This window comes from Carcharodon carcharias, chromosome 9 (assembly GCF_017639515.1).
Source record: "Carcharodon carcharias isolate sCarCar2 chromosome 9, sCarCar2.pri, whole genome shotgun sequence".
Classification (NCBI taxonomy): Eukaryota; Metazoa; Chordata; class Chondrichthyes; order Lamniformes; family Lamnidae; genus Carcharodon; species Carcharodon carcharias.
Window position 1 is genome coordinate 138565402 of NC_054475.1, and position 26415 is coordinate 138591816.

The following is a 26415-nucleotide window of genomic DNA, read 5'->3' on the forward strand; positions in this document are numbered from 1 at the left end:
TTTTGGGGGGCATCCAGTCCAGCCTCAATCCATCATGTTTGACTCTCAATTGTCCCCTGTAGAGGCCTAAAAAACCATTCAGTTACCACTACCTTCTCAGGACAACTGAGAGTGGGCATTAAGTAAGGCCTTGCCAGCGATACACACAGCCCAAGAATTTTTAAAAAGGCAGCTAAGGCTGCAAACACTTGCCTTGCTCACATGCTCTTCTCCATGCTGAATTCAATCTGCATAACAATTTATGGGGTGAAATTGTGCTGTGTGTACCAGCGTCTGAATATTTAATGGAGCTCAGCTCTCTATTTTAACAGACAGTGGAACTGGTTTAATATTTATTATTCAGAATCTCTGCTATAACAGTGAAGGATTTTTATTCTAAAATATAGCATGATTTCATCCATTTTTTGTGTATATTTTTCTTACATTTTATTTCCTTTACATTGATTTACAGAGTAATTAAATCCTGTTCTTTTTTTCTTGATCTGTTCCTTTGTGATTCTCAACTTCTTCAGAAACCGAGACATGAGACACAGGTAGGTTGAAATTTTGAATGTTTTTGACTTGTAGCTACGAGGTTAAAGTTGTTCCTCCCCCCGCCCCCTTCTTCAGCCCAAAGGCATTTCATATTCTTCAAGTAATGTGCTCAAATGTATAATTTGAAATCATGCCTTGCAGTCTGCGGGAAGACTTTTGTATTTTTATAGCAGGGCTGGAACTCCAGAACTGTGCACTTCCTTCACAAAGTCCGTGGACTCTACCTTGTACAGGTCATTCTGTGCTCAGTGTAATTGCAGCAATATGGCAGTGCAGACCAGCTAGAACCAGAAACCTTGGCACCCTGCCATTTACTTGGCTGTGAAGAGAGCCATTTGGGTGAGGAAGGGGGAGGATTTCTGCACAGGAGACCTGGAAGTATATGTTTCCTAGGTGTCCTGCTAAAACAGGATAACTTTTAAATCTTCTCAATGGATTTCCCACACAACCAGATGTGGGAAGGTGCCTTCCCTTGTGCCAGATTGACAGAGTAAAGCAACCAGGGAACGATGCCACATAATTAGGAGATCACGATGGGGTGCTCGGACAGTCAGAGGTCGTGGGAGTGGGATTGGGGAAAATCAGAAATCAGGGGAGTTGGAGAGTGCAGGGGAAGGTGCTGCAAATCAGAGATCATGGATGGTTTGGGGGGACTGTCAGTTGATCATGGGATTGTAAAGAGGTTTGTTTGCTGGGCCTGGAGAAAACACCCCTCCTTCTCTTGGCCCACAGATGGTTCTCTAAAGGCACTTACCTCATAGATCTTACACTTTCACTTCCTTTTACTTGCAGGGATTCCCAAGATCTGGGAAACCTGGTCTCCAGGGTTTAAAACAATTCCTGTCAAAATAGAAGATTTTACTAACCAACTTGTCTTCTGAGAGCATATTGTCTGCCACCCCAGACCTGCCTCCTTTAAAACAGAGAGTGGGTGGGTTGGGTGAGGTTTGAGATTTTAGAAGTTTTATCTGCTATCCACCCTGAACCCACCTGTCGTCAATTAAAATTACCCTCTAAATGTCTCCAGCGAGGAAATCCCCTTTCACAATTCAAAAGCAATTACATTGTTTTAATGATAAATTTTAAAAGCGTAACATTTATTTATAATGCACTGAAGGTTCAAAATTTAATATCTCATCTGGTTGACTTTTATAGGTCTATTGTGTCTATTAAACAATACCATATTTAAAGATTCATGTAAAATACTGTATTGCATATTAGAAATGTGCCTAATATAATATTTACAGAAAATATTGCGATGAGTGCATGGTTAATCATAAGGGCAAGCTCTAATTCACTGAGTTGTGTTTGAAACTGAGTGTTCCACAGATTCAACAAGTGTGCACATATAATGACGTAATTAAAAAAAAAGAAATGACTCAGTTCATTTCATTTGATTTTTGCTGATGATGTTATCATTACGAATTGTGCAAATCAGAATGTATGAATACTTTAATACTGGTGCACATAGCTTCTGCATCTGTTTGGATGAAATAGATATTCCAGTGCAGCTAAAACATTGACATCTGCCTAACAAAATGGAAAATTGCCTATGTCCACAAAAATTTTAACAATCCAATCCAACTAATTGCCATTCTGTTATCAGCAAAATGATGGAAGGCTGAAAGCGCTATCAAACAGCTCTTAATTACTCATACTCAGTTTAGATTCAGACTTCATTATAGCCTTAGTCCAAACATAGATGAAAGAGCTGAATTCCAGAGATGAAGTGAGAGTGATTGCCGTCCATTTCAAGGCAGTATTTGACCAAGTATGGCTTCGAGGAGCCCAAGTAAAATTAAAGTCAATGGGAATCGGGAGGAAAATGTTTCTACTGGCTGGAGTCAAAACTATTACAAAGGAAGATGGTTGTGTTTGTTGGAGGCCAACCAGCTCAGCTGTAGTCCATTGCTGCAGGAGTAACTCAAGGTAATGTCCTAGGCACAGCCATCTTTGGTTGCTTCATCAATGACCTTTATAAGGTCAGATGTGGGCATGTTCTCTGATAATTGCACAATGTTCAGTCCCATTTACAAGCCTACAGGTAAGAAACAGTCAGTGCCCACAAACAGCAAGACCTGGTCACATTCAGGCTTGGGCAGTTAAGTTGCAAGTAACTGATGTGCCACTGATGTGCCAGGCAATGATCATTTCCAACAAAATAGAGTCTAGCCACCTCCCCTTGACACCAGCAGTGGGTCACCCATAATTAATATCCTGACCAGAAACTTAACTGGACCAGCCACATTATTGCACTGACTATAAGAGTAGGTCAGAGACTGGGAATTCTGCAGTGAGTAACTCACCTCCTGACTACCCAAGCCTGTCCACTATCTACACGGCATAAGTCAGAGTGTGTTGGAATGGTCTCCACTGGCCTGGAAGGATGCAGCTCCAGCAACACTCAAGATGCTTAACACTATCCAGGACAAAGCAGCCCACCACCATCTTAAACATTCACTGTCTTCACCACTGGCACAACGTGGCTTACAAGAAGTACTGCAGCAATGTGGCAGGGTTTCTTCGACAGCACCTCCCAAACCTGTGGGTGCTATAGGTACAAGTAGATGTTCTTCGTAATGGGACAGAATAAAAGGTGAAGCTCAGCTCAGGATCAAATAGGATGTCAAGAAAGCAAACAAACTAGCTTATGGTTATGGCAGGATGCCAAAAGCAATTGCTTCAGTCTTCCCAGTATTTAACTGGAGAAAATTGCAGCTCATCCATAACTGGATTTTAAATAATCAATCTGATAAAACTGAAAGCAGTGGTCAAATAGGTGATTGATGGAGAAGTAGAATTGACTGTAATCAGTGCACATGTGGAAACTTCAGCCTGTGTCTTAAGATGACTTTGCCAAGGGACAGCATCTAGATGGGCTAAGAATAGATTTTCGATGGACTCCAGAAGTATGGTTTTGGGGTGGGCAGAGAAGCTGTTGCTGGAGGTGCTCTGACTAACATTGGATACATAAGAGTGAAAGCAAACCAGGGTAATGCTGCTGAGCTGGACATCAGAGCAAAGGAATTTGAGGGGAATGATGTGAAGAAAGAGAAGGGTAATGCAACATTGTCATAATGGCAGAGGAATTCATTTGTGGCATTGATTAGGACTGTTTCAGTGTTGTAACAAGGACAGAATGTCATTAGAGAAATTTAACCATGAAGGGACAACACATCGAAGAACTTTAACTAGGACAGGGAGATTAGAGATAGGTAGTTTGCAAGCACAGAGGGGTTAAAGTTGCTTTTTGAGAAAGGAAGATGACAATGATTTTGAAAGGGTGGAACACAAACTTGAGGATAGGCATCTATTTGCAATATTAGCTCGTGTAGTGGCCAGGCTGGTCAGATGTATACTCAGTAGCTTAGAAATGGAGTCAAGTTAGACAAGAAATTAGAAAAACATGTTTGGGGCAGGAAAGCCTGGTAGGAGATTTGCTTTAATGGGCAAGGAGAAATGGGAGAAGCAGCAGCTGTTCTCAAAACCTAGTGACAAAGATATCCATAGTTCCTCATGCTTTTTCAGGTGAGGGCAGGGCAGTGAAGAAGGAACTAAGGGAGACCGTTAGTACTGGACAAAATAAACCTAGGCTGCTCTCATCCATCACCTGACTTAACCTGGCCAAACCAGGCTGGATTGGCTGACTTATGCCTTCAGGAACCTATTCGCTAACTTTGCTTTGAGGTGTCAATATCTCAGGAAGGCTTGACTGCCACAGAATGAAGGCAACATGGCTGCTCCCTGGGAGTCTTGTACAGACACACATGATGACCATTGGTGGTTGCAACAAACTAAACAGTGTTGCTTTTGAAATTGATAAAGACGCCAAGGTGATCCGAGGGTGCCTTGACTGCCATGTGTGCGGTTGGTTATTTAATGGGCCTGTGGGAAGCCAACCAGATTGACAAAACCAAGTGCCCACTCATTCTCACTGGTCTTATCAGTTGAGGAGTGCACACAATTCCCGGTCCTGACAAACATAGCACCAGCCACTTGTGAGATGCAATTGTGAGAAGCAGATTGCTACAAAGATCACCTGCTAATCCCTGGAAGGAGCCAGAAGCTGTAAAATTAAGGACTGTGGTGGCTCTGATGATCACAGGCAATGTGTGCCCAGCTGGTCCATTTGGCAGAAGGCGTTCTTCCAGGAAGCTGAAAATGTCAGCGGCCACCTGGTGTGAAACCGTAAGCCTCCTGAGGCCCTGCTGCTCAATCATGACCAGGAAACTTATCCTCTGCCTGTAAACCCTGTGATGGGGTAGCACCTCCTGTGAGCTAGAGCTCTATGCTTATCTCCTCTCACCTGCAGAATGAGGATGGCTCAGGAGAAGGCTTCTGGTGCTGCTCCTGCTCATCTTGATATTCCTTATCTGAGCTCCAAGCTAGAGCTACATAAGCAGCTCCTGTGCTGATCTGAGGGTTGACAGCTGGGAAGTGTCGATCAAGAGCAATGAACTCCACAGTAGTAGAAATCACCTCCAATGCAAGTCCAGTGAGAAAAAGCCTTTTATCAAGGCAAAGAAGCAGATGTGAAATCTCAGTACTTAAAGCATTTCTTGCCTGTCAATTGCTCAGACCCTTCAGTTCCTATTGCCTTCACCAGTCATTTTCCCTGATGATTTCCAGAAAGCCTGGGAAACCTGCGCACTCAATATTAAAGTCAGAATTTAGGATTAAAGAAGTAAAGATTTTAGTTTACATATGTAAATAACTAAACGGACTGTCCCACAGGGGTTTCCTGTGCACTGTAGATCTAATAAAGCTAGAAGTTGGCAGGTTCCTGCCAGTTTCCCAGCATGCCAGCAATTTCTGCTTTTTTAACCTGTCGCCCGCCTGCAATCCACCCAACTCGTCATTAAAATTCACCCCCCCTCACTCGGCCCCTAATAGTTTACCCAACTCATTTATACTGTGTGATTTAATGGCCTATCTTGGCACACGTGGAATAGTGTATATTTCTGAAGGAGTCTGGAGTCATCCCCAATACCTGTACCCCAAAGAGGATAAGCAAAACTGCTGAAGTTCACAGTTGTGATCCTCATTATATGAACACTGGTGCTGTGCATTTGTGTTACACTGGATTCATGGTTTCATAATGACAGATAAAGTACCCTTTATGAAGTTACTTGTCAAAATACAATCAAGAACAAAAAGCAGGATTCAACAACTGAGGGTTGTAGTTAGACCTTTAGAATAATTATGCAGCACAGTATGAAAGTATTTAAAGTCGCAAACATAACAGCCATTTTGCACACAGCAAACTCCTACAAACAGCAATAAGTTACGAGGTTTTTAAAAAATTGTTTAAGGTTAAATATTGGGAAGGACACTGGGGAAACTCTTATTTGAATGAATGTCATGTGATTTTGAGAGGACAGAAAATACCTCAGTTTAATGTCCTAGATCTGAGACATGACAGCTTTGACAGTGCAGCACTCCCTCCATACTGCACTGAACAGTCAGCCTGATTATGTGCTCAAGCCTTTGGAGAAGGGCTTGAACCTATGATCCTTTGACTTAGAGACTACAAGCAGAGCATTAGTGATGGATATATTTCACAGCTCCTCTTGGTACACTCAGTGAAGTGGCTTGATGAGTAGAATTAACCATGTTCTGCACTTGAAAAAGGTAGCAATTTGGAAGAAGCTCCAGGTGGCTGCTGAAGTGTACACAGTTGGGCAGTACATAGCTAAACATGAGCCCAGGTCCTCCAATCTCTAGGTCATTGGAGACTGGATGTACCGCAGAAGATGCGCTATGGAATGCCTTGGAAGGCTCAATGCAAAGACTGGGTGGAAATTGCTCCTGAAGTTTGAGCTTGTGGTAGGCAAATCGCCTGCCAGAAAATCTCCAATTCTAAGTTAGAGTCGGAGACTTTGGACAGTTCCGCGGTACTTATCTGGATAGTTACTCAGGAAATCTTAGACAGAAAGAAACCTAGTCTAATACCTGAGTAATTATACAACTGACCACCCCTACTGCAATCACCCACACTGAACCGCCGACTCCCACCTCAACCCTCAACTCTCCCTTTACCCAACCTGACTAGACCCTGACCCTACCCAACTGCCCCGCAACCCACCTACCCACTCACCCACCTGCCACCCCTGCCCACCTACCCTATCCACCTGCCACCCAGCCACCCTACCCCTTTACCCACTTAGCTTACCCACCCTACCCTCTCAACCACCCTTCCCACTTATCTTACCCACCCTATCCCTTTACACACTTACCTTCTCTCCGCAACTTCGGGACATTCAAATTCTTCACTTACAGAATATGACAGCTAGTGCCATAAAAAGGGGGCATGGTTTCTGCACGGATTCTCTCCATTGCTCCCTCCGAGTCTGTTCTGCAGGATCCTCCATTGGAAAACTGCCCTGAAAAATCGCAGCAAGGTAAGTGTATATTTTTTTGCCTGTTCAAGGTCAGAAATAGGGGTTTCTACCCCTGAAGGAAGGTTCGGGTCATGGTTTCAGTTGTACACTTAATGGAACAGTGCATGAAAGGCAGTCGATTCCTGTGATATGCACTGTGGTTGCTGGAGGCATAAGTCTGGCATAAATGCAAGGTAGTGTTAACCCTTCACTGCCACTGGTAATACAGTGCAAACAGTTAATTGTTCCTGCAGCCCTTCAAAGACCAGCTGGTACTCCTCAGCAGCAACAGCAGTCATCCTGCAGTACACAGCAGAACAGCTGGCAAGGTGAACCTTTGTCAATTTATATGCAAAAATCTTGGGAGGGAAATATAGATTTTTGGTGCACAGACAGATACAACTCCGTTTACTGATGTGTTACAAAATCTACATTTATACCAGTGATCACATACCTTTGTTTTGATTAAAAATATATCAATATAATTTGGGTACAAAGCATAGCCTGTGGAAGGCTTAGTTCATATGCTGAAACAGTCCAGTTGGGATGATTTACGTGAGAAAATGCTGGATTTTACACCAATATAAAAATACCATGATAAACAAGGTGACAATTATTGATGTTTCACTGTAGGAGATTTTCATATTGGTTGATGTGACAAAGTGACAGATTTCCTGTAGGGTGAGATGCTTAGCTTCCATCAGGCAGGCAGCTTGATGCCAGCTGAGAGCTGGCAAAAGTTATTAAAAGTACAGCTGGTGGATCGAGCATTTGTGTCCAATGGGATGCAAAGCAGACACCACATCAGTGTTTAACCAACCAAATTCAGTCATGCCATCCGTCAAGCATTTAAAGAGAAGGACACACAAATTGCCACTTGTGTCACTCAGCAACATGGCTGGTAGCAGTTTTTCTTCATTCGTTGGCAGCACTAGCACACTAAAGGCAACTAGAAGTAATATTTTATCATTGACGTCAGCTGCTGGCTGATAGCTTCTGAGAGATTTTGCCAGGAGTCTCTGAACAGGCAACAGTGACATGGCAGATGGTCAACCACACCCAAGGGTATTGTATACCAGACATAGAACCTTCCAAGTATTATAATATAGGACTGCAGCTCAAAGCTTGTGCACCAAAATCACTGTAAATTATAAAGTTAAAATGACCTGATACAAACACAGAGATCTGTTTCTGAGCTGCACAGACTACATAAACTAATCCCCTAACGTGGGGTAGTGAAATACTGGAACTCGTTTGTTTTACATTGTTAGTCAGTTCATTTCTTTGTTCATGCAATTCATGTTGCTTGTGTTGTTTCCAGAGAAAAAAAAGTGTTATTCATATCTTGTAAACTTTCCAGAATGATTAGAGTGTCATTACATTACCAGGGTTACAGATTACTTGGTATGAGTGGAAAAGAGGAGTTAATGTACTCCATGGTCACTTGTACAAGATCTTGGTTTGGTTGTCATGGCAATCATTTATGTTTTGAAGGATCTGGCCTCTTGTGTCTGCAAAGTATCCCTGGTAAATATAATGACAGTTGAAAAGTCACCTTGACTTGAAGAACAATGCAAATCGAAAATCACGAAGTTATCAGTACAGTAATAATAGAACGCAGCTGCCCCTCAATATTGCTAGATTAAAACACAAACATTGTTATTTCTACTTAACTCTTTTGTTCCTTTTTAATACAGTACAATTCAGGCCTATAAGGCATGCAGGAAATAGAAGCCAACTCTCTAACCAACGAAATGCTTTTTTTTTCGTTTCAGCCACAGTCCTGCTCACAAGTACTACCTAGCCGTGGACCCCGTTTCTGGATTGCTTTATTTGTCAGATACCAGCAGCAGGAAAGTATACAGAGTGAAGTCCCTTATTCAAACCAAAGACCTCCTAAGGAATTCTCAGGTGGTGGCTGGAACTGGAGATCAGTGTCTCCCATTTGATCAGAACCATTGTGGAGATGGGGGCAAAGCATCTGAAGCCTCTCTCACCAGTCCCAGAGGTAAAATACATTCTCAACAGAACCTTGAATTTAACTTCAGCATCCTTCCATTTAAGTAAGACGTTGGACGTGCAGCAAATCCATTGGGAATGGGATAGTTTCATGTGGCGCACTTTGCTTATGGCAGGAGAGGCCAATCCCTGAGTGGCAGGTTCTGCAATAAGCACCCACATTTGAGGTGGTTGTCAGGTGTCGATGCGGGTTGTTGTTTTCGGCATTGGTTCCTGTTGCCAAGCCACTGTAATCACATTGTCATGATGGGGCGTGCCAACCCACAGATGATGTCGCCAGTTTCCTTCTTTCATTAGCATGTCTCCCATATGTGAAAATCAATGATTAGGGCCATCATGTCACTCTTGCAAACATCCTTGAAACAGAGCTTTGGGCATCTACTGAACTTCTGGTTCCGGCTACCTTGCCGTACAGAATATCCTTGGGAATTTGACTTTAGCTACCCGAAATAAGCAATTTTTGTTGACCTCTCAGGAAACATTAGTCATAGCTAAGCATTTAGGAAATCAGCAGCGTCTAATAATCAAATATATCAAATATTCAAGAGCAGGTTGCATATGAATTAATTTGCAATGCAGTGCATAATTGGGCTGTATCGTGTTCTCTTTTTAATACAGCTGAGTGTTGCTTTCAAATAAAAAGCTTATTATAACCATAGACTAGAAATTACTCTATGCGATGTTGGTGTACAACAAGTTAACACATTTTATACGTAATTCCTGGTTCGTTTAGTGAAGGTGTTAACCTGCTTAAAATAGATTAATTCCTCTGTTAAAAGAGTGGGAGGCAGAAATTTTAAACAAATGCATTTTGCATTCATACAATTTTGGAGACAATGAGGGTGAACTTGTTTTAACATGTTTATCAAGCAGCTCTCCCTTCATAACACTAGCTGGAGGCTTAATCAGTTTTCTTGGTATTTCTTGTATAAGTGAGATGAGTTGCCAACTGCTTTATAGGCAGCTCACGATATTATACTTGCAGCAGCACTTTAAAGAGAAAGGGATGAAACACTGGGAGTGAAATGGAACAGCAGTTTGTGGCATCAGGAACATTTGTCACCATTTTTTTTAAAAAGATAGAATTAATTAAACAAATATTTAAATTTATCTACTGCAATAAAGTATGTTATGAGTAGGTGAGAAGGGGTGAACTGGCTCCCTTCGATTTAGACCCCTCGGTCTGGTCGCAACACAGGATTAAGTTTATTTTTTGCGATAATCAGCTTTTTCCCGAGTCGGGATGTATTTAACTATTTAAGCTGTGTGCAATAAGGAGTCAATCAGGCAAGGTTTTTTTGAGTCAAGAAAGAGCAAATTTATTAACCACTAAACCTAAGAAAAATAATAAAAACGCACATCAAGCATTCAGCTCTGATGCAGTCATTAGGGACACCTGCACACCCGCACACACACTTAAGCAGTTTGCATGGTCTCAGCGCAATTTGCAAACTTGCCAATTAATTGAAAGTTGAAAAATCATATTTTCAAAAATAAAGGGGCATAGCCCTGTGACACTATTAACTCTACCTAATGGTTGCTCACTTTGCTCCACTAGTGGACTCTGCGATACTGGCAAACTTTCAGTTGCTTTGTGACTGCTCCTTTCTTTTTCACTTTAACTTTGGACTGTGGGAGGAATTTGGACTACAGGATGTTTATCAAGCTCTCACTATGCCAGATTTCCTATTTCAAGCAAATGATTTATGTGACACTGCTGGAGCCTTTCTTGAATCTTCACTAGATACAGGAATACACCTAGTCCCTTTACAACAACTGCAAACACATACTTCTCCTTATCACCTCAGTGGTTTCTCATCATGACTTTCTGACTGGCACAGAACTGTCTAAATTTTATGCCTAGCGTATCATGACTCATTTTCACTTTATCTTTATTTTATATCTTCCTTAGCTATTGACATCAGGTTTAAACAAATTAAACATGTCCAAGGAACGTGTTTAAATATAAACTCATCAGGTGAGCAACCTACCTCTGGCAACCCATAAATTACAAAACAACTTCTCAAAACCTCAATAGTTTTGGCACATGTGGTATAAACATATACAATATTGACTGAGGCTCAACAGTTATGCACTTGCTATTGCTATCGACCAAAACAAGCTACTCTTATCCTTCCACTTCAAAGGAAATCAACACGTACACTCTCCCATCATTTTTTTTCTATTTGATCACGGAATGAGATAAACGTTGGTTGGATAACTTCTCATTCTGAAAGCACACCACAGTAAGTGATAGACAGAGCTAAGCGATCCCACAACCAACGGATCAGATCTAAGCTCTGCAGTCCTGGCACATCCAGTCGTGAATGGTGGTGGACAGTTAAACAACTCACTGGAGGAGGAAGCTCCACAAATATTCCTATCCTCAATGATTGGAGGGCCCAGCACATCAGTGCAAAAGATAAGGCTCAAGCATCTGCTACAATCTTCAGCCAGAAGTGCCAAGTGGATGATCCATTTCGGCCTCTCCCGGAAGTCCGCAGCATCACAGATGCCAGTCTTCAGCCAATTCATTTCACTCCATGTGATATCAAGAAACAGCTGAAGGCACTGGATACTGCAAAGGCTATGGGCCATGACAATATTCCAACAATAGTACTGAAGACTTGTTCTCCAGAACTTGCTGCGCCCCTAGCCAAGCTGTTCCAGTACAGCAGCAACACAGACATCTACCCAGCTATGTGGGACATTGCCCAGGTATGTTCTATACACAAAAAGCAGGACAAGTCCAACCCAGCCAACTAACGTCCCATCAGTCCACTCTTGATCATTAGAAAAGTGATGCAAGGAGTCATCAACAGTGCTATCAAGTGGCTCTTGCTTAGCAATAATCTGCTAATGCCTAGTTTGGGCTCTGCCCAGGGTCACTCAGCTCCTGAGCTCATTACAGCCTTGGTTCAAACATGGACAAAAGAGCTGAACTCCCAAGGTGAGGTGAGAGGCATCAAGGCCACATTTGACCAAGTGTGGCATCAAGGAGCCCTAGCAAAACTGGAGTCAATGGGAATCAGGGGGAAAACTCTCTGCTGGTCGGAGTCACACCTAGCACAAAGGAAGATGGTTGTGGCTGTTGTAGGTGAGTCATCTCAGCTCCAGGACATCATTGCAAGAATTCCTCAGGGTAGTGTCCTCAGTCCAACCATCTGCAGCTGCTTCATCAGTGACCTTCCTTCCATCATAAGGTCAGAAGTGGGGATGTTCGCTGATGATTGCACAATGTTCAGCATCATTCGCAACTCCTCAGGTACTGAAGCAGTCCATGCCCAAATGCAGCAAGACCTGGATAATATCCAGACTTGGGCTGACAAGTGGCAAGTAACATTCGTGTCAAAAAAGTGCCAGGCAATGACCATCTCCAACAAGAGAAAATCTTGACTTTCAATGGCATTATTGTCACTGAATCCCCCACTATCAACATCCTGGTGGTTACCATTGACCAGAAACTGAGCTGGACTAGCCATATGAATACTGTGGCTACAAAAGAAGGTCAGAGGCTAGGAATCCTGTGACAAGTAACTCACCTCCTGACTCCCCAAAGCCTGTCGACCATCTACAAGGCACAAGTCAGGACTGTGATGGAATACTCCCCACTTGCCTGGATGAGTGCAGCTTCCACAACACTGCAGAAGCTCGACACCATCCAGGACAAAGCAGCCCGCTTGATTGGCACCACATTCACAAATATTCACTACCTCCACCAGCAATGCACAGTAGCAGCAGTGTGTTCCATCTACAAGATATACTGCAAGAATTCACCAAGGCTCTTTAGGACAGCACCTTCCAAACCCACACTGCTACAATCTAGAAGGACAAGGGCAGCAGATAGATGGGAACACCACCACCTGGAAGCTCCCCTCCAAGTCACTCACCACCCTGACTTGGAAATATATCATCGTTCCTTCACTGTCGCTGGGTCAAAATCCTGGAATTCCCTCCCTAACAGCACTGTGGACGTACCTACACCACATGAACTACAGCGGTTACGAACTCAAGTTCTGTCGAAGGGTCATGAGGACTCGAAACGTCAACTCTTTTCTTCTCCGCCAATGCTGCCAGACCTGCTGAGTTTTTCCAGGTAATTCTGTTTTTGTTTTTGTTTTGGATTTCCAGCATCCACAGTTTTTTTGTTTTTATCTCTGTGTTTAATTGACTGCCACTGCTCTTCAAGAAGTGCCTACCTCCTTGAAGAAGTTCTGTTCCTCTCTGCGACAAGATTTCCGTATCTCTCTTTTGCCCTGCTCACCTTCCTTGCTTTCCATTTCCCTCCTGGTGTTTGACAAGGTGTTTACTAAAACCCGCTTTCACAGCCACATCTTCTTTCTCAGTGACTGTCTCCATCTCCGACTTACCCCACGTGGATTTCAACTGAAATTCCACCCCTCATGTTTCGAACCCACCCAGGATTACAGGTATCTCCGGGACATAAAACGTTTCTCGGACTGCTGTTCCCATCACATTCTGAAATCCACACTCGGTGCCATGCGCCGCCATATGAACATACTCGACCTCTCCCTCCAGCAGCACCGCAGTACCCTTTTTCAAAGCTGCGCGTGCCCCCAGTTTCATTTTATCCTTCGGCTCATCCGACGCCTCAACAAGAAACTTTTTCTCTTTCTCTCAAGTGCTAAGGAATGCAAGCTCCAACAACTCATCGACACCAACACCCATCTAGGACCCTCCACCCCTGCCCGTCCCTCCACCCCCACCCCATCTTCCAATCCCAGCCCCAGCCGTGTATTCTCTATACCCCCTGACCTTCCCCTCTCCGATGCTGAACGTTCAGTGCTTAGCAAAGGACTTAGTTTCATACCCTTACGCCCTCACCTCAATGAATTTCGGGCTTGGCATGATGCTGAACTCTTCTTCCGCCGTCTTCGTCTCCAGTCTCACTTCTTTGGGCAGGAGTCCTCTCCCAGTTCAACGGATCCTTTTACCCATCTCCAATATTCTCCCTCCACCTGGACCCCTCCCTCTGGATTCTTACCTTCTCTTGATCTTTTCATTGAGAACTGTCGGCGCGACATTAGTCGTCTCAATTTCTCTGCTCCTCTCACCCATTCTAACCTGTCTCTCTCTGAACTTACTGCACTCCATTCTCTCAGGTCCAACCCTGACATTGTCATCAAACCCGCTGACAAGGGTGGTGCTGTTGTTGTCTGGCGCACTGACCTCTACCTCGCGGAGGCTGAGCGTCAACTCGCGGACACTTCCTCCTACCTCTCCCTGGACCATGACCTCACCACTGAACATCAAGCCATTGTTTCCAGGACTGTCACTGACCTCATCTCCTCTGGGGATCTCCCTCCCACAGCTTCCAACCTGATAGTCGCCCAACCTCGGACGGCCCACTTCTATCTTCTACCCAAAATTCACAAACAGAACTGCCCCAGTAGACCGATCGTCTCAGCTTGCTCCTGCCCCACAGAACTCATTTCTCATTATCTTGACTCCCTTCTCTCTCCCCTTGTCCAATCCCTTCCCACCTACATCCGTGATTCCTCTGACACCTTACATAACATCAACAATTTCCAGTTCCCTGGCCCCAACCGCTTCCTCTTCACCATGGACGTCCAATCCCTCTACACCTCCATCCCCCACCAGGATGGTCTGAGGGCCCTTAGCTTCTTCCTTGAACAGAGGCCCGAACAATCCCCATCCACCACTACTCTCCTCCATCTGGCTGAACTTGTTCTCACACTAAACAATTTCTCCTTCAACTCCTCTCACTTCCTCCAAATAAAAGGTGTGGCTATGGGTACCCACATGGGCCCCAGCTATGCCTGTCTCTTTATGGGGTATGTGGAACATTCCTTGTTCCAGTCCTGCTCCGGCCCCCTTCCACAACTCTTTCTCCGGTACATCGATGATTACTTCGGTGCCGCTTCATGCTCTCGTCGGGACTTGGAAAAATTTATTAATTTTGCTTCCAATCTCCACCCCTCCATCATTTTCACGTGGTCCATCTCTGACACTTCCCTTCCCTTCCTTGACCTCTCTGTCTCAATCTCTGGTGATAGACTGTCCACCAATATCCATTACAAACCCACCAACTCCCACAGCTATCTCAACTACAGCTCCTCACACCCCGCTTCCTGTAAGGACTCCATCCCATTCTCTCAGTTCCTTCGCCTCCGTCGCATCTGTTCCGATGATGCTACCTTCAAAAACAGTTCCTCTGACATGTCCTCCTTCTTCCTTAACCGAGGTTTTCCACCCACGGTCGTTGACAGGGCCCTCAACCGTGTCCGGCCCATCTCCCGCGCATCCGCCCTCACGCCTTCTCCTCCCTCCCAGAAACATGATAGGGTCCCCCTTGTCCTCACTTATCACCCCACCAGCCTCCGCATTCAAAGGATCATCCTCCGCCATTTCCGCCAACTCCAGCATGATGCCACCACCAAACACATCTTCCCTTCACCCCCCCCTATTGGCATTCCATAGGGATCGCTCCCTCCGGGACACCCTGGTCCACTCCTCCATCACCCCCTACTCCTCAACCCCCTCCTATGGCACCACCCCATGCCCACACAAAAGATGCAATACCTGCCCCTTCACTTCCTCTCTCCTCACCGTCCAAGGACCCAAACACTCCTTTCAAGTGAAGCAGCATTTCACTTGCATTTCCCCCAACTTAGTCTACTGCATTCGTTGCTCCCAATGTGGTCTCCTCTACATTGGAGAGACCAAACGTAAACTGGGCGACCGCTTTGCAGAACACCTGCGGTCTGTCCGCAAGAATGACCCAAAACTCCCTGTCGCTTGCCATTTTAACACTCCACCCTGCTCTCTTGCCCACATGTCTGTCCTTGGCTTGCTGCATTGTTCCACTGAAGCCCAACGCAAACTGGAGGAACAACACCTCATCTTCCGACTAGGCACTTTACAGCCATCCGGACTGAATATTGAATTCAACAACTTTAGGTCGTGAGCTCCCTCCCCCATCCCCACCCCCTTTCTGTTTCCCCCTTCCTTTTCTTTTTTTTCCAATAAATTATATAGATTTTCCTTTTCCCACCTATTTCCATTATAAAAAGAGAAAAAAAAAATTATTTATCTATTTTTTTTTACATCTTTTATGCTCTCGCCACCCCCACTAGAGCTATACCTTGAGTGCCCTACCATCCATTCTTAATTAGCACATTCGTTTAGATAATATCACCAACTTTAACACCTATGTGTTCTTTTGTATTATTGTTGTTGACATCTTTTGATGATCTGCTTCTATCACTGCTTGTTTGTCCCTACAACCACACCCCCACTCCACCTCTCTCTCTCTCTCTCTCTCCGCCCCCCACACACACACCTTAAACCAGCTTATATTTCAACTCTTTCTTGGACTCGAACTCAAGTTCTGTCGAAGGGTTATGAGGACTCGAAACGTCAACTCTTTTCTTCTCCGCCGATGCTGCCAGACCTGCTGAGTTTTTCCAGGTAATTCTGTTTTTATTTTTGTAAGCGGTTCAAAAAGGCAGCTCAGCACCACCTTATCAAGGGCATCTAGGAATGGGCAATAAATGCTGGCCCAGCCAGCGAAGCCCACATCCCGTGAATGAATTTAAAAAAAGAATGAATAAAAACTTTCCCCTTCTTAATAGTCTCTGTTTTTTCTAATCTATCCAACCCTTTATGTATTGCTTTGAACTATATTTAACATACTGGCTTAGCCTTGCAAAATATTGACTGCACATTGTCCTTTATCTTGAGTTCAGCCTTGTAATGCCTACTTTTATCACTTGGTTCTCCTGGCTCAAAGATCTCTTTGTGCTCTCTTAATGCTTTCTCAATGTCAAACCTACCAGCCGGAATTTTCCAGTCCCACCAATGTGAATGGAGATTTCAATGGCTCGCTGGCCCTGCCACTAAGGGGCTGCGAGATTCCGGCCTCTCTTACTGATCCCTGCTGTAAATAACTTGGCCCTGATTAACACTCTCTTCTTAAGCCAATTTCTTCCCATCAGGGAGACTTTGTTTCTTCCTACTACTACCAATGGCAAGTAATAGCATTTATCATCATACTCTGCCCTAACACTAACTTCACATATCACAGGAATACTATTTTTGGAATAACTAGTCAGTTTTGCACCAGTTTTGCGTAGGGGAATATGACTTAGGGATTTTTTATACTCCCCTTCCTTGATAACAACCACTGCCGTAGTTGTATTAGCAACGGGAGTTGTGAATCTCCAACTTGCCTTTCTACAGTGGGCACTGGAATTATATCTTCAGCATCATTAATCTCACCTTCCATGTGCAGTTTTTCTTGCTCTCTGACTGAGTACAATTCTTGATCATCCTGCTTGATAGAAATGGAAATAGAGCTTGATGCTATCATATGTGCATTCAAGGACTTCCAGACTGCTGAACTAGCTTTAGCTCTATTATGACCTTGAATTGGTGCACCGCTGTGACCTGCAGCTTGACTGCAACCTGGAACATTACTGTCTTCTCCACTCCTGCATGCCATCTGGATATCACCAAGTTCCCCACAGACATCGCACTTTCACTGAAAATGGGGCATTTAGATGGTTGATGGCTATCATAGCAATGATAATATTTACATTTCTGACTCTGAGACTGTGAACTTGGCTGCCGTGGCCTGGATCCTGCTGAAACATGGTGGACCTCCCTTTCCGGCTCAGGAAATGAATTCCCTTGCAATCTGTAACTACATTCTTCTGCCATTTCCATGGCCATGATCTCATCACAGGCCTCCTTCCACATCAGCTTATTGGCTTTACTCAAAAGTTAGGCCTGCATTTTATTGTTCTTCAGGCAACTTGCAAAAGTGTCTCTAAGGGTAATTTCTAAGTTTGCACTGTACCCATGGTGGTGAGAGAGTTTCTTTAACTTCAAAATTTAATTTGCTACAGTTTCATTTGGCAACTGCATCCTTTGATAGAATACAACTCTCAATGCAATTTCATTCTTAGTTATGCCATAATATGAGACCAGAATCTCATTAATTTTGGCATATTAGGGAGACGATGATATAGTGGTGCTGTCACTGGACTAGTAACCCAAAGGCCCAGACTAATGATCTGGGGATCAATCTCACCATGGCTGCTGGTAGAATTTAAATTCAATTAATAAAATAAAAATTAAATCAATTTTTAAAAATCAGGAATTGAAAAGCTAATCTCAGTAATAACCATGAAACTATCATCAACCATCTATATATAAAAAAAACATCTGGTTCACTAATGTCCTTTTGGGAAGGAAACCTACCATCCTTAGCTGGTCCATCCTACATGTGACTCCAGACCCACAGCAATGTGTTGACTCTTAACTGCCACCTCCCATGAACAAATAATTTTAAAAACATTCCATGGTACTGGGATCTCTCAGGCAATGCTAGTTAGAAAGTATATCAAAAGCACCTGGCCCCATCATAGTGAGGAACACATATCCTTTATCCTCATCTCCTACTTTATTTGCATTCAGCCAAATGTGAAGCCTTCTTTTATAATTATACTTATTTAACGGGTTGAATGAACCCGTTATCGCCAAATATGCCATGTGTGCCATTTCTTTACATTCACTTCTGTACCATGCTGACTTACCAGGCTATACATGAACATGACATGCACATGGAGCAACCTTTCAATCTCCTTAAACTTCTTCAAAATCAACTTTAGGTGTTCCAAGAAGTGCGTCACATTCTTATTCAGCCCTCAATTTTTCAAATGAAATGTAAAAGAGAATTCCATCCTATCCTCATTGCCAGCTTTCTATTGTGTACTGCACTGAGATTAGACTCACCATGTGGACTCACAACAAACAGCCATTGTTGAACAAGCCTCAATTACACCTCCCTAACAGAATCAGAGAGGGAGCTGTACAATATATTACAATTACAGGTATAGGATAGTTCTTTTGGTAATATAGAACTTGAGTATTGCTGAAAAAAGAGACACATCAAAGCTTTTCATCTTGCACTCATCAGGACACTTCGCAAGAATACCGATATAAGGAGAAAACAACAATTTATACTGTATTAGAAGAGAATGCTGATTGGTTGGCAAGTTGACTCCGACTGGGAGTGGCACTTCCTCGAGCATGCACCAGTGATGGTGACTGACAGTTAACAGCCAAACATTGTTGGAAATTTAAACCAGGCAGCTTGATTGATCAAGGCATTGCCCTGAGGAATGAGGCAGTGAATGGTTGTCACTTATTTTGTTTAGCTGAAACAGGCACAATTTGTGTACATATTCTTTCTGTCTGCAAAGAACAGGACCCTGTGTATTAATGTACAGTGCCAGTGTGATGCTAGGTATATAGGTCGTATGTCCCAAAAACTGATGGGATCGTATCAAACAGCATGCCCCAGCTGCTGTTCACAACGGGCAAGGTACAGAGCATACCCAACCAACCCGTGCTTGCAAAACTCAAGATACAATGTCCAATATTAGATGCGATTCCAGGATTGGACAACATTTGCTAAATAATCGTCAGAATGGTAAAACTTACACTTGCAACCAATTTAACATTGTCAGTTAGGCTCACAGTGTGGTGCATTTATGTATACTGGAAACTACATATATTAATACACAGGGCCCTGTTCTTTGCAGACAGAAATAACATGTACACATATTGCACCTGTTTCAGCTAAACAAAATAAGTGACAGCCATTCCTTGACTCATTCCTCAGGGCAAGCAATGACCAATTGGGTCAAGCTGCCTGGTTTAAATTTCAAACAATGCTTGGCAGATAGCTGTCAGTTATCATTACTGGTGCATTCACAACAGCAACACCTCTACCAATCAGTGTCCACTTGCCAAACAATCAGCACTCTCTTATGATACAGTATAAATTGCTGATTGCCCCTAATATTGGTTTTCTTGCCAAGTGTCCTGATGAGTACAAAATGAAAACTTTTGAAATTCCTTTTCTTTCAGCAATAGGATAATTCATTAAGTGAACAAACTTCTAATGACTTAATGCAACATTTTTCTGTCCAATGGTTAAACAGATGTTATGTCATCCTGGGCGGGTGCCTTAGCTATAATAAGACAGAAAAATGTCTTATTAAATGTTTATTCAATCACATCACTAATACTAATCACTTGGCTTAGATCCTTTGTCAGGTTTACGTTTAAAAGCACACTGTACAATATTGTTACCACAAGCATTTATGTTAACCAGTCCATTTTATTTCAGTCAATGATGCTAAGACAATATGCTCACAGCAAATATCATTGATTGAAGGTGTTAATACCTCAGATAAAGGTAAGTGTTTACAACTCAAGTTAAGAACTTAAGTTGAGGAAACAATGGCCTAGAAATTGAATCATCCTGTGTCCATTTTACAGGCATCTAAACGTTCATTATGGTGGACAGGAGTGTGCAAATTCATATAAAACAGGCATGGCCTGTGATGTAATTTCTAGGCTAGTGTTTTTGAGTTACAATTCTTGATTTCAATCTTCATGAGCTGAATCCAAATTCAAATTAAAATACATTTGATTTATATATTTTTAGATTCTTACAACTCTCTTAATCAAAATCTCATGAACAGTATGACCTAATCGTATGCAACTTTACATTTCTGATCTATTGTGGTACATTATACAATGGCCCTATTGAAATGAATGCAGCTGACTCAACCTTCAATCATCCTGCAATCAACTATCCAACTTGCTAAAGTATGCAAGTTTCCTTTCTCTCTGGTCTCCAGATCATACTTAAATTAAGTTTTATGTTTTCCTGATCCAGAGGACGCAGGTGGGTAATTAGACAGAGACTTGAAAATTCAGTCTACGGCCATGTCATATTCCTTTAGAATACTGGTGTCAGGATTCTGCATTTTAACTCTTTCCGCCCATATCTCCCAACAGTCTGTGAAATTCCTCTGCTATCAATAACTTTGTTAAAATGGTGGAGGTATAAATCTCATATGCCTGCATTAGTACATTCATTGTTAATATTACACAATGCAATTTCAAACTGTTAATGTGTAAAAAGAAGAATTAAATTAAAATTCAATCCAGTGTACTTCAGTTCATTTTGCTTAATCTGTTATCTGAACACCAACACGTCTGCTTGAAAGAATCATTATTCAGAGTGCAGTCCTGAAGTACTCTGATCACAGGGAATTCATTTTGTTTCAGGCTCAGTGCTAATGATCATGGGAACGAATATTATATTATTGCTTACTGCAGCAAGGAGCTTCTCTCCTGATATGAGCAACAAAAATGCACATAGGCAAATTTTGCTAATTAATGCATGAAAATGCAGGGTGTACACTATGGATTTATAACTGTTTGCATTATTAGACTATTTGATCATTGTACAAGTATTAAAAAAGCATAAATGAAAATGTGTTTTTTTTCTGCTTGGTACTTTTAGAGAAGTGGACAGTACCTTCCTGATTTCAAGAATTTTACATGCACTGAAGGTCAAGTGATGAAGTTTCTATCTTTTGCATTGAAGTGTATTCATAGTCAAGTTCCCAGTATTATTTTCATAATGCAGGTCTAGTTGATGACTGCATAGTAATGCTCAATAAGCATGAGAAGTGTTGCTTTTTTCCCTTTTCAGAACCTCAGACCATCATAGTTTATGATGGGTATATTATCCAAAATATTGGATTTTGCTTCTCAAAGTGTTTGATTAACCCCATGTGACTCATTGCAGTCATGAGTGGTGCCCACTGCACTGTTAACTGGCAAACTCATTTTGCTGGGGAGATTTGATGAAAGAGGTCATTTTCGTCAAGATGAAATTCAGCTGCCTTTATGAAACAATACTCCCATTTCTCAATATTGCTACTCGACCTTAATGATGCTTTTGCTTTCAATCTGTTGTTCGACTATTAGTAATCATACCTGCAAGCTTTTCCACTCAAAAAAAAAATCAAAAGAACAAAACTACCATAGTGAAAGTCTTCATTGGAGTTTGCTCATGTGCTGATACCATAATAAATCATTTTGTATTGTTAGGTTATTAGAGACTTATTGAATGCTCTTGCTGCTTTAATGGTTAGAATGATAGTACAAGTCAATAAGAATTTTTAAGAACATTTTATTCAGATTGATTGAGCATTTTAAAATTATGCCACCAGCTGAGTGGGACATGATAGGTAAAGACGCCGGAGGAGAGAGGCAGATGAAAGGGATAGTTTGGTTTAATACTTAAAGGTTGAAATCAAACTGTACAATGTTAGCAACAAACATGATAACAGAAATAGAAGCAGAAAATGCCGGAAACGCTCAGCAGTTCAGGTAGCATTTGTCAGAAACAGAGTTAACATTTCAGGTCATAGACCTTTCATCTGAACTGGATGCTGTCTGACCTGTCAACTGTTTCCAGCATTTTTTGTTTGTATGTCAGTTTTCCAGTATCCACAATATTTTGGTATTGCAACCAAGTTGACAGTCTGGTTTGAAATTATTTCATCTGCTATATGAACAAACGGAACTAATTCCTTGATTGAAATAGTATGCTAAGATTTGTACAAACATATAACCTATTTAATATTAGCATCACAGGATATGAATTCAGCCCACTAAATGGATACAGGCGTGCCTGTCGATCCCCAATACTGAGCTTCAATAGAATACGATGAAAACAACATATGTATGTTGGCATCCTTCCAACTAGAAGAGATGATGGACATGCAGTAAACACCCATTTAGGCGGGGGGGTCTTCATTTGGCACATCTTTGCTGATGGCTGTTAAAGCCATTCCTGAGAGGTAGGTTCTCCCAATAAGCACCACACATGAAGCTGCCAAGTGACATTATGGGCAGAATCTTCGGGTTGGCGAGTAGGGCGGAGCCCGCTCGTCGACACGTAAAATGATGCGCGGTGACGTCAGGCGTGCATCCCAATGTCACTGCACGTCTTTCAGATCTTGAGTTTAGTGGGCACACACCGGAATCGGCTATGCGCCGGCCAAATTGTCAAAGGCTTATTAAGGCCATTTAAACAGCAATTAAACTAATAAACTGAGCTACCCATCTAACCTTAATGTTGGCGGGCAGGCAGAGAGCCCAGGTGGGCTTCGCATTTATCATGAAACCTCATCCACGGGCGGGATGAGGTTTCATGAGGGTTTTTAAACTGTAATAAAAATTTTCAAAAAAATTCATAGACCTCTCCCAACTCGTGACATTGTCGCATGAGGGGACATGTCTTAAATTATTTTCTTTTCCTTTATTTAAATTTTTACATATCAACCTGATCTCTCTGTGCCTCAAGGAGGGAGATTTCTGCGCTCTTTCATGCACATGAGCGAAAGACCACAGGCCCCGACTCAGCCTACTCCCCCCGCCTGCACAGGGAACACTCAGCACTTAAGGGTGTGTGTCATGCTGGGTGGGCCTTAATTATAACATAAAATGGCAGCGTGCAACCTATCGGGGGCAGCGATCGACTGCGCGCCTGCCTGCACCCATTCCCGTCCAAGCCCTCCCAACGGGGAGAAAATTCTCCCTATGAGTTGTTGTTTCTGGCATTGATGCCTGTTGCCAACCTACTGTAGCCACTTGTTGTCAGGGTACTGCACACCAGCCCAGAGGAGGTTTCATCATTCCTTCTTGTGCCAGCTAGGGGCTCCCTGGTGTGTTAATTGATGTTTATGGCTTTCATGTCACACTTGCAAGCATCCTTAAAGCAGAGCCTTGGGCATCCCACTGGTCATCTGGTTCCAGCTACTCAACATACAGAAGGACCTTGTGTATGTGACCGTCTTCCATCTTGCTGACATGCCTGATCCAACAAAGCCACCCCTGTTCGTTTAGTGCCAACCATTTGGGAACTCTGTTTTTGAGAAGACTGCTGTATTCATGAATTTGTCCTGCCTGGATATACCCAGAATGTGCTGCAGAAGCGGAGATGGAAATTATTGAGCTTCTTTTCCTGGTAGCTGCAAGTCATACATGATTCACAGCCATGCAGCGAGGTGCTGAGAACACAAGCCCTATAAACCATCTGCTTGGTCCTAAGAGTCAGCTTGATGTTAGTCCATGCGTCTTTTGCAAGTCCTTTATGACCTTCTCCTTCTCTACTGGAAAGTAAGTTTAATTCCGCAGGAGATGCATGACACCAAAATCATCACATTGCACAAAAACAAAGATGACAGAGGAGATGGCAACATCTACAGGGGCTTCTCACTCCTTAGCATCATAGGAAAGCCTTTGTTAGGGTCATAATTAAAAGATTCCATGTACTTGCAGACCAGGTGTCGCTAGAATCACAGTGTGGTTGCTGAGCCGGCAGATCAACTGCAGATTTGATCTTCTCCATACAGCAGCTACAAGAAAAATGTAGCGAACAGGGCATACCCTTTTACATTACTTATGTAGATCTCACTAAGGCATTCGACACCATCAGGGCTATTCAAGATTTTGGGGAAAACTGTCTGTCCTATAAACCTCCTCACTCTCATCCACTCCTTCCATGACAACATGCATTGAACTGTACAGTTTGATGGATCCACTCCTGACAGTTTCAAAGTGAAGAATGGAGTGAAACAGGGCTATGCTCTATCCCCTACTCTTTTTGGCATCTGACCTTCACCTTCCTTGCAAATATAGAAGGAGTCTACTTGCACACTAGGTCAGACAGGAAGCTCTACAATCTATCCAGACTGAAAGCGAAGTCAAAAAGGTCACATCCTGATCAGGGAGCTTCCCTGCACTGACAATGCTGCGCCACACGGAAACTCAGCTACAAAGACTCATGGACTGTCTCTCTCATGCCTATAACTTGCTCTTCCTGCCTACAATCATCACGAAAACCGTGGTCATGGGATAAAGTGTTGGACCTATGCCCCGAACACACTAAACAACACAGCACTGGAACTGGTTAGCAAATTCTGCTACCTTGAGCCCACGGTGACAGACAATCTGTCCCTTGATGCAGAGCTCAATACAAATGTAGGGAAAGTGACGACTGCCTTTGGCTGACTCGCAAAATGCGCATGGCATAAAACCAAGCTGCCCCTTAGGACCAAGCGGATGGTAAACTTATATAATTGTTTTTTCTATGGATGAAAAGAAAGTTTAGCATTTATATAACTGCTTTCATGACCTCAGGACATCCTAAAGCCCCTTACAACAAATGAAGTACAATGAAGATTAAATCATTGTTTTAATGTAGGAAATGTGATGTCTAATTTGTGCACAGCAAAGCCCCACAAAGAGCAATATGATTGAATCAGATCGTCTAATACAAAAGCAAACTAATGCAGATACTGGAAATTCTGAAATGAAAACAGAAAATGCTTGAAACGCTCAGTAGGTCTGGCAGCGTCTGTGAAGAGCATCTCTTTCCACAGATGCTGCCAGATCATCTACTTGTTCTTATTGATGATGTGGGATAAATATTGATAAGGATACCAGGTGGAATCCAATGCTCTTCTTCAAAATGGAGCCATCAGACCTTTTGCATTCACCTGAGAGGCAAGATAGGGTCTCAGTTTAACATCTCATCTGAAAGGTGACACTTCCCACAGTGCAGTATTTCCTCTGTACTGCTCTTATATGTCAACTTAAGTTATGTGCTCAACTGCTGGTATGGGACTTGAGTCCAGAATCCCCTGACTCACAGGTGGATTCACTGAGCCCTGGTAGACAAATAATATGCTCTGAAGAAAATAAGTTAAATGTACATTGGGTCAAGATATGATGCATGCAATCTCCAAATGTTTAAGACTTAGTGCTGACAATTACTCTGGATCTATTGTATATAAGACCAAGTGCTGTTGAAAAAGAAAGTTAACTATGGAATACATTCCTATTTTCATCAAAATACAGCTTTAAAATTTCAGCTTCCTGAACAAGATAATCATAAAATTCTGAAATAGATCAAAATGGAGTAAAACTGTTGAGCAATATGTCAAATTCACAACACATAGTTTATGTTAGTAACAAAATACTTAAAAAGCATATTCTGCAAATATTAAAAATAAAACAGAAAATGACTGAATGAGAGCAGTTGTCAGCAGTGGTGAAAATGTGGTTCACCATGTTTGTATTTGCCTGCAATTAGAAATAATTCATGTTTATCCAAAACACACTTGTAGCAATGTACGGTGTAGATAATTATATTTAATTATGGTTTGGAAATTGCCACTGTCTCTAGTGCAGTGTTGGTACAGACATGAAGTTGAATAGCATAGTTAATCGAGCTGCAGCAATTTTACTAATTCTCCATATTATTGCTACTTAGATTTACCCTATCTCGAACCTGTGTGTTCTTGACATGGGAGTGTTTAATGGGACAGTGTAGAAGGTGCTTTACTCTATCTGTTACCTTTGGTTATCCAGGGAGTGTAGAGGAAGTGTTTATTTGTTGTCATCCTTGGTTCAACGGTAACAGTCCAACCTGCTTCCAAATGTTTCAAGTTCAAGACCCATCCCAAATGCTTCAGGACATAATCCAGGCTGACACTTCAGTGCAGTACTGAAGGAGTGCTAGACTCTTGAAAATGCATTATTGGCCCCACCTTACCTC

The 26415-nt window shown here is 42.6% G+C and overlaps 1 protein-coding gene across 1 annotated transcript in view; it reads left to right on the plus strand.

Annotated features, from left to right (window-relative positions):
• tenm1 (teneurin transmembrane protein 1) overlaps positions 1-26415 on the plus strand; it is an 873954-nt gene that overhangs the window by 738536 nt on the left and 109003 nt on the right. The window contains exons 21-22 of the mRNA XM_041195427.1: positions 513-533; positions 8690-8922. Coding sequence (XP_041051361.1) covers positions 513-533; positions 8690-8922 — 254 coding nt within the window. The remainder of the gene's footprint in view (positions 1-512; positions 534-8689; positions 8923-26415) is intronic.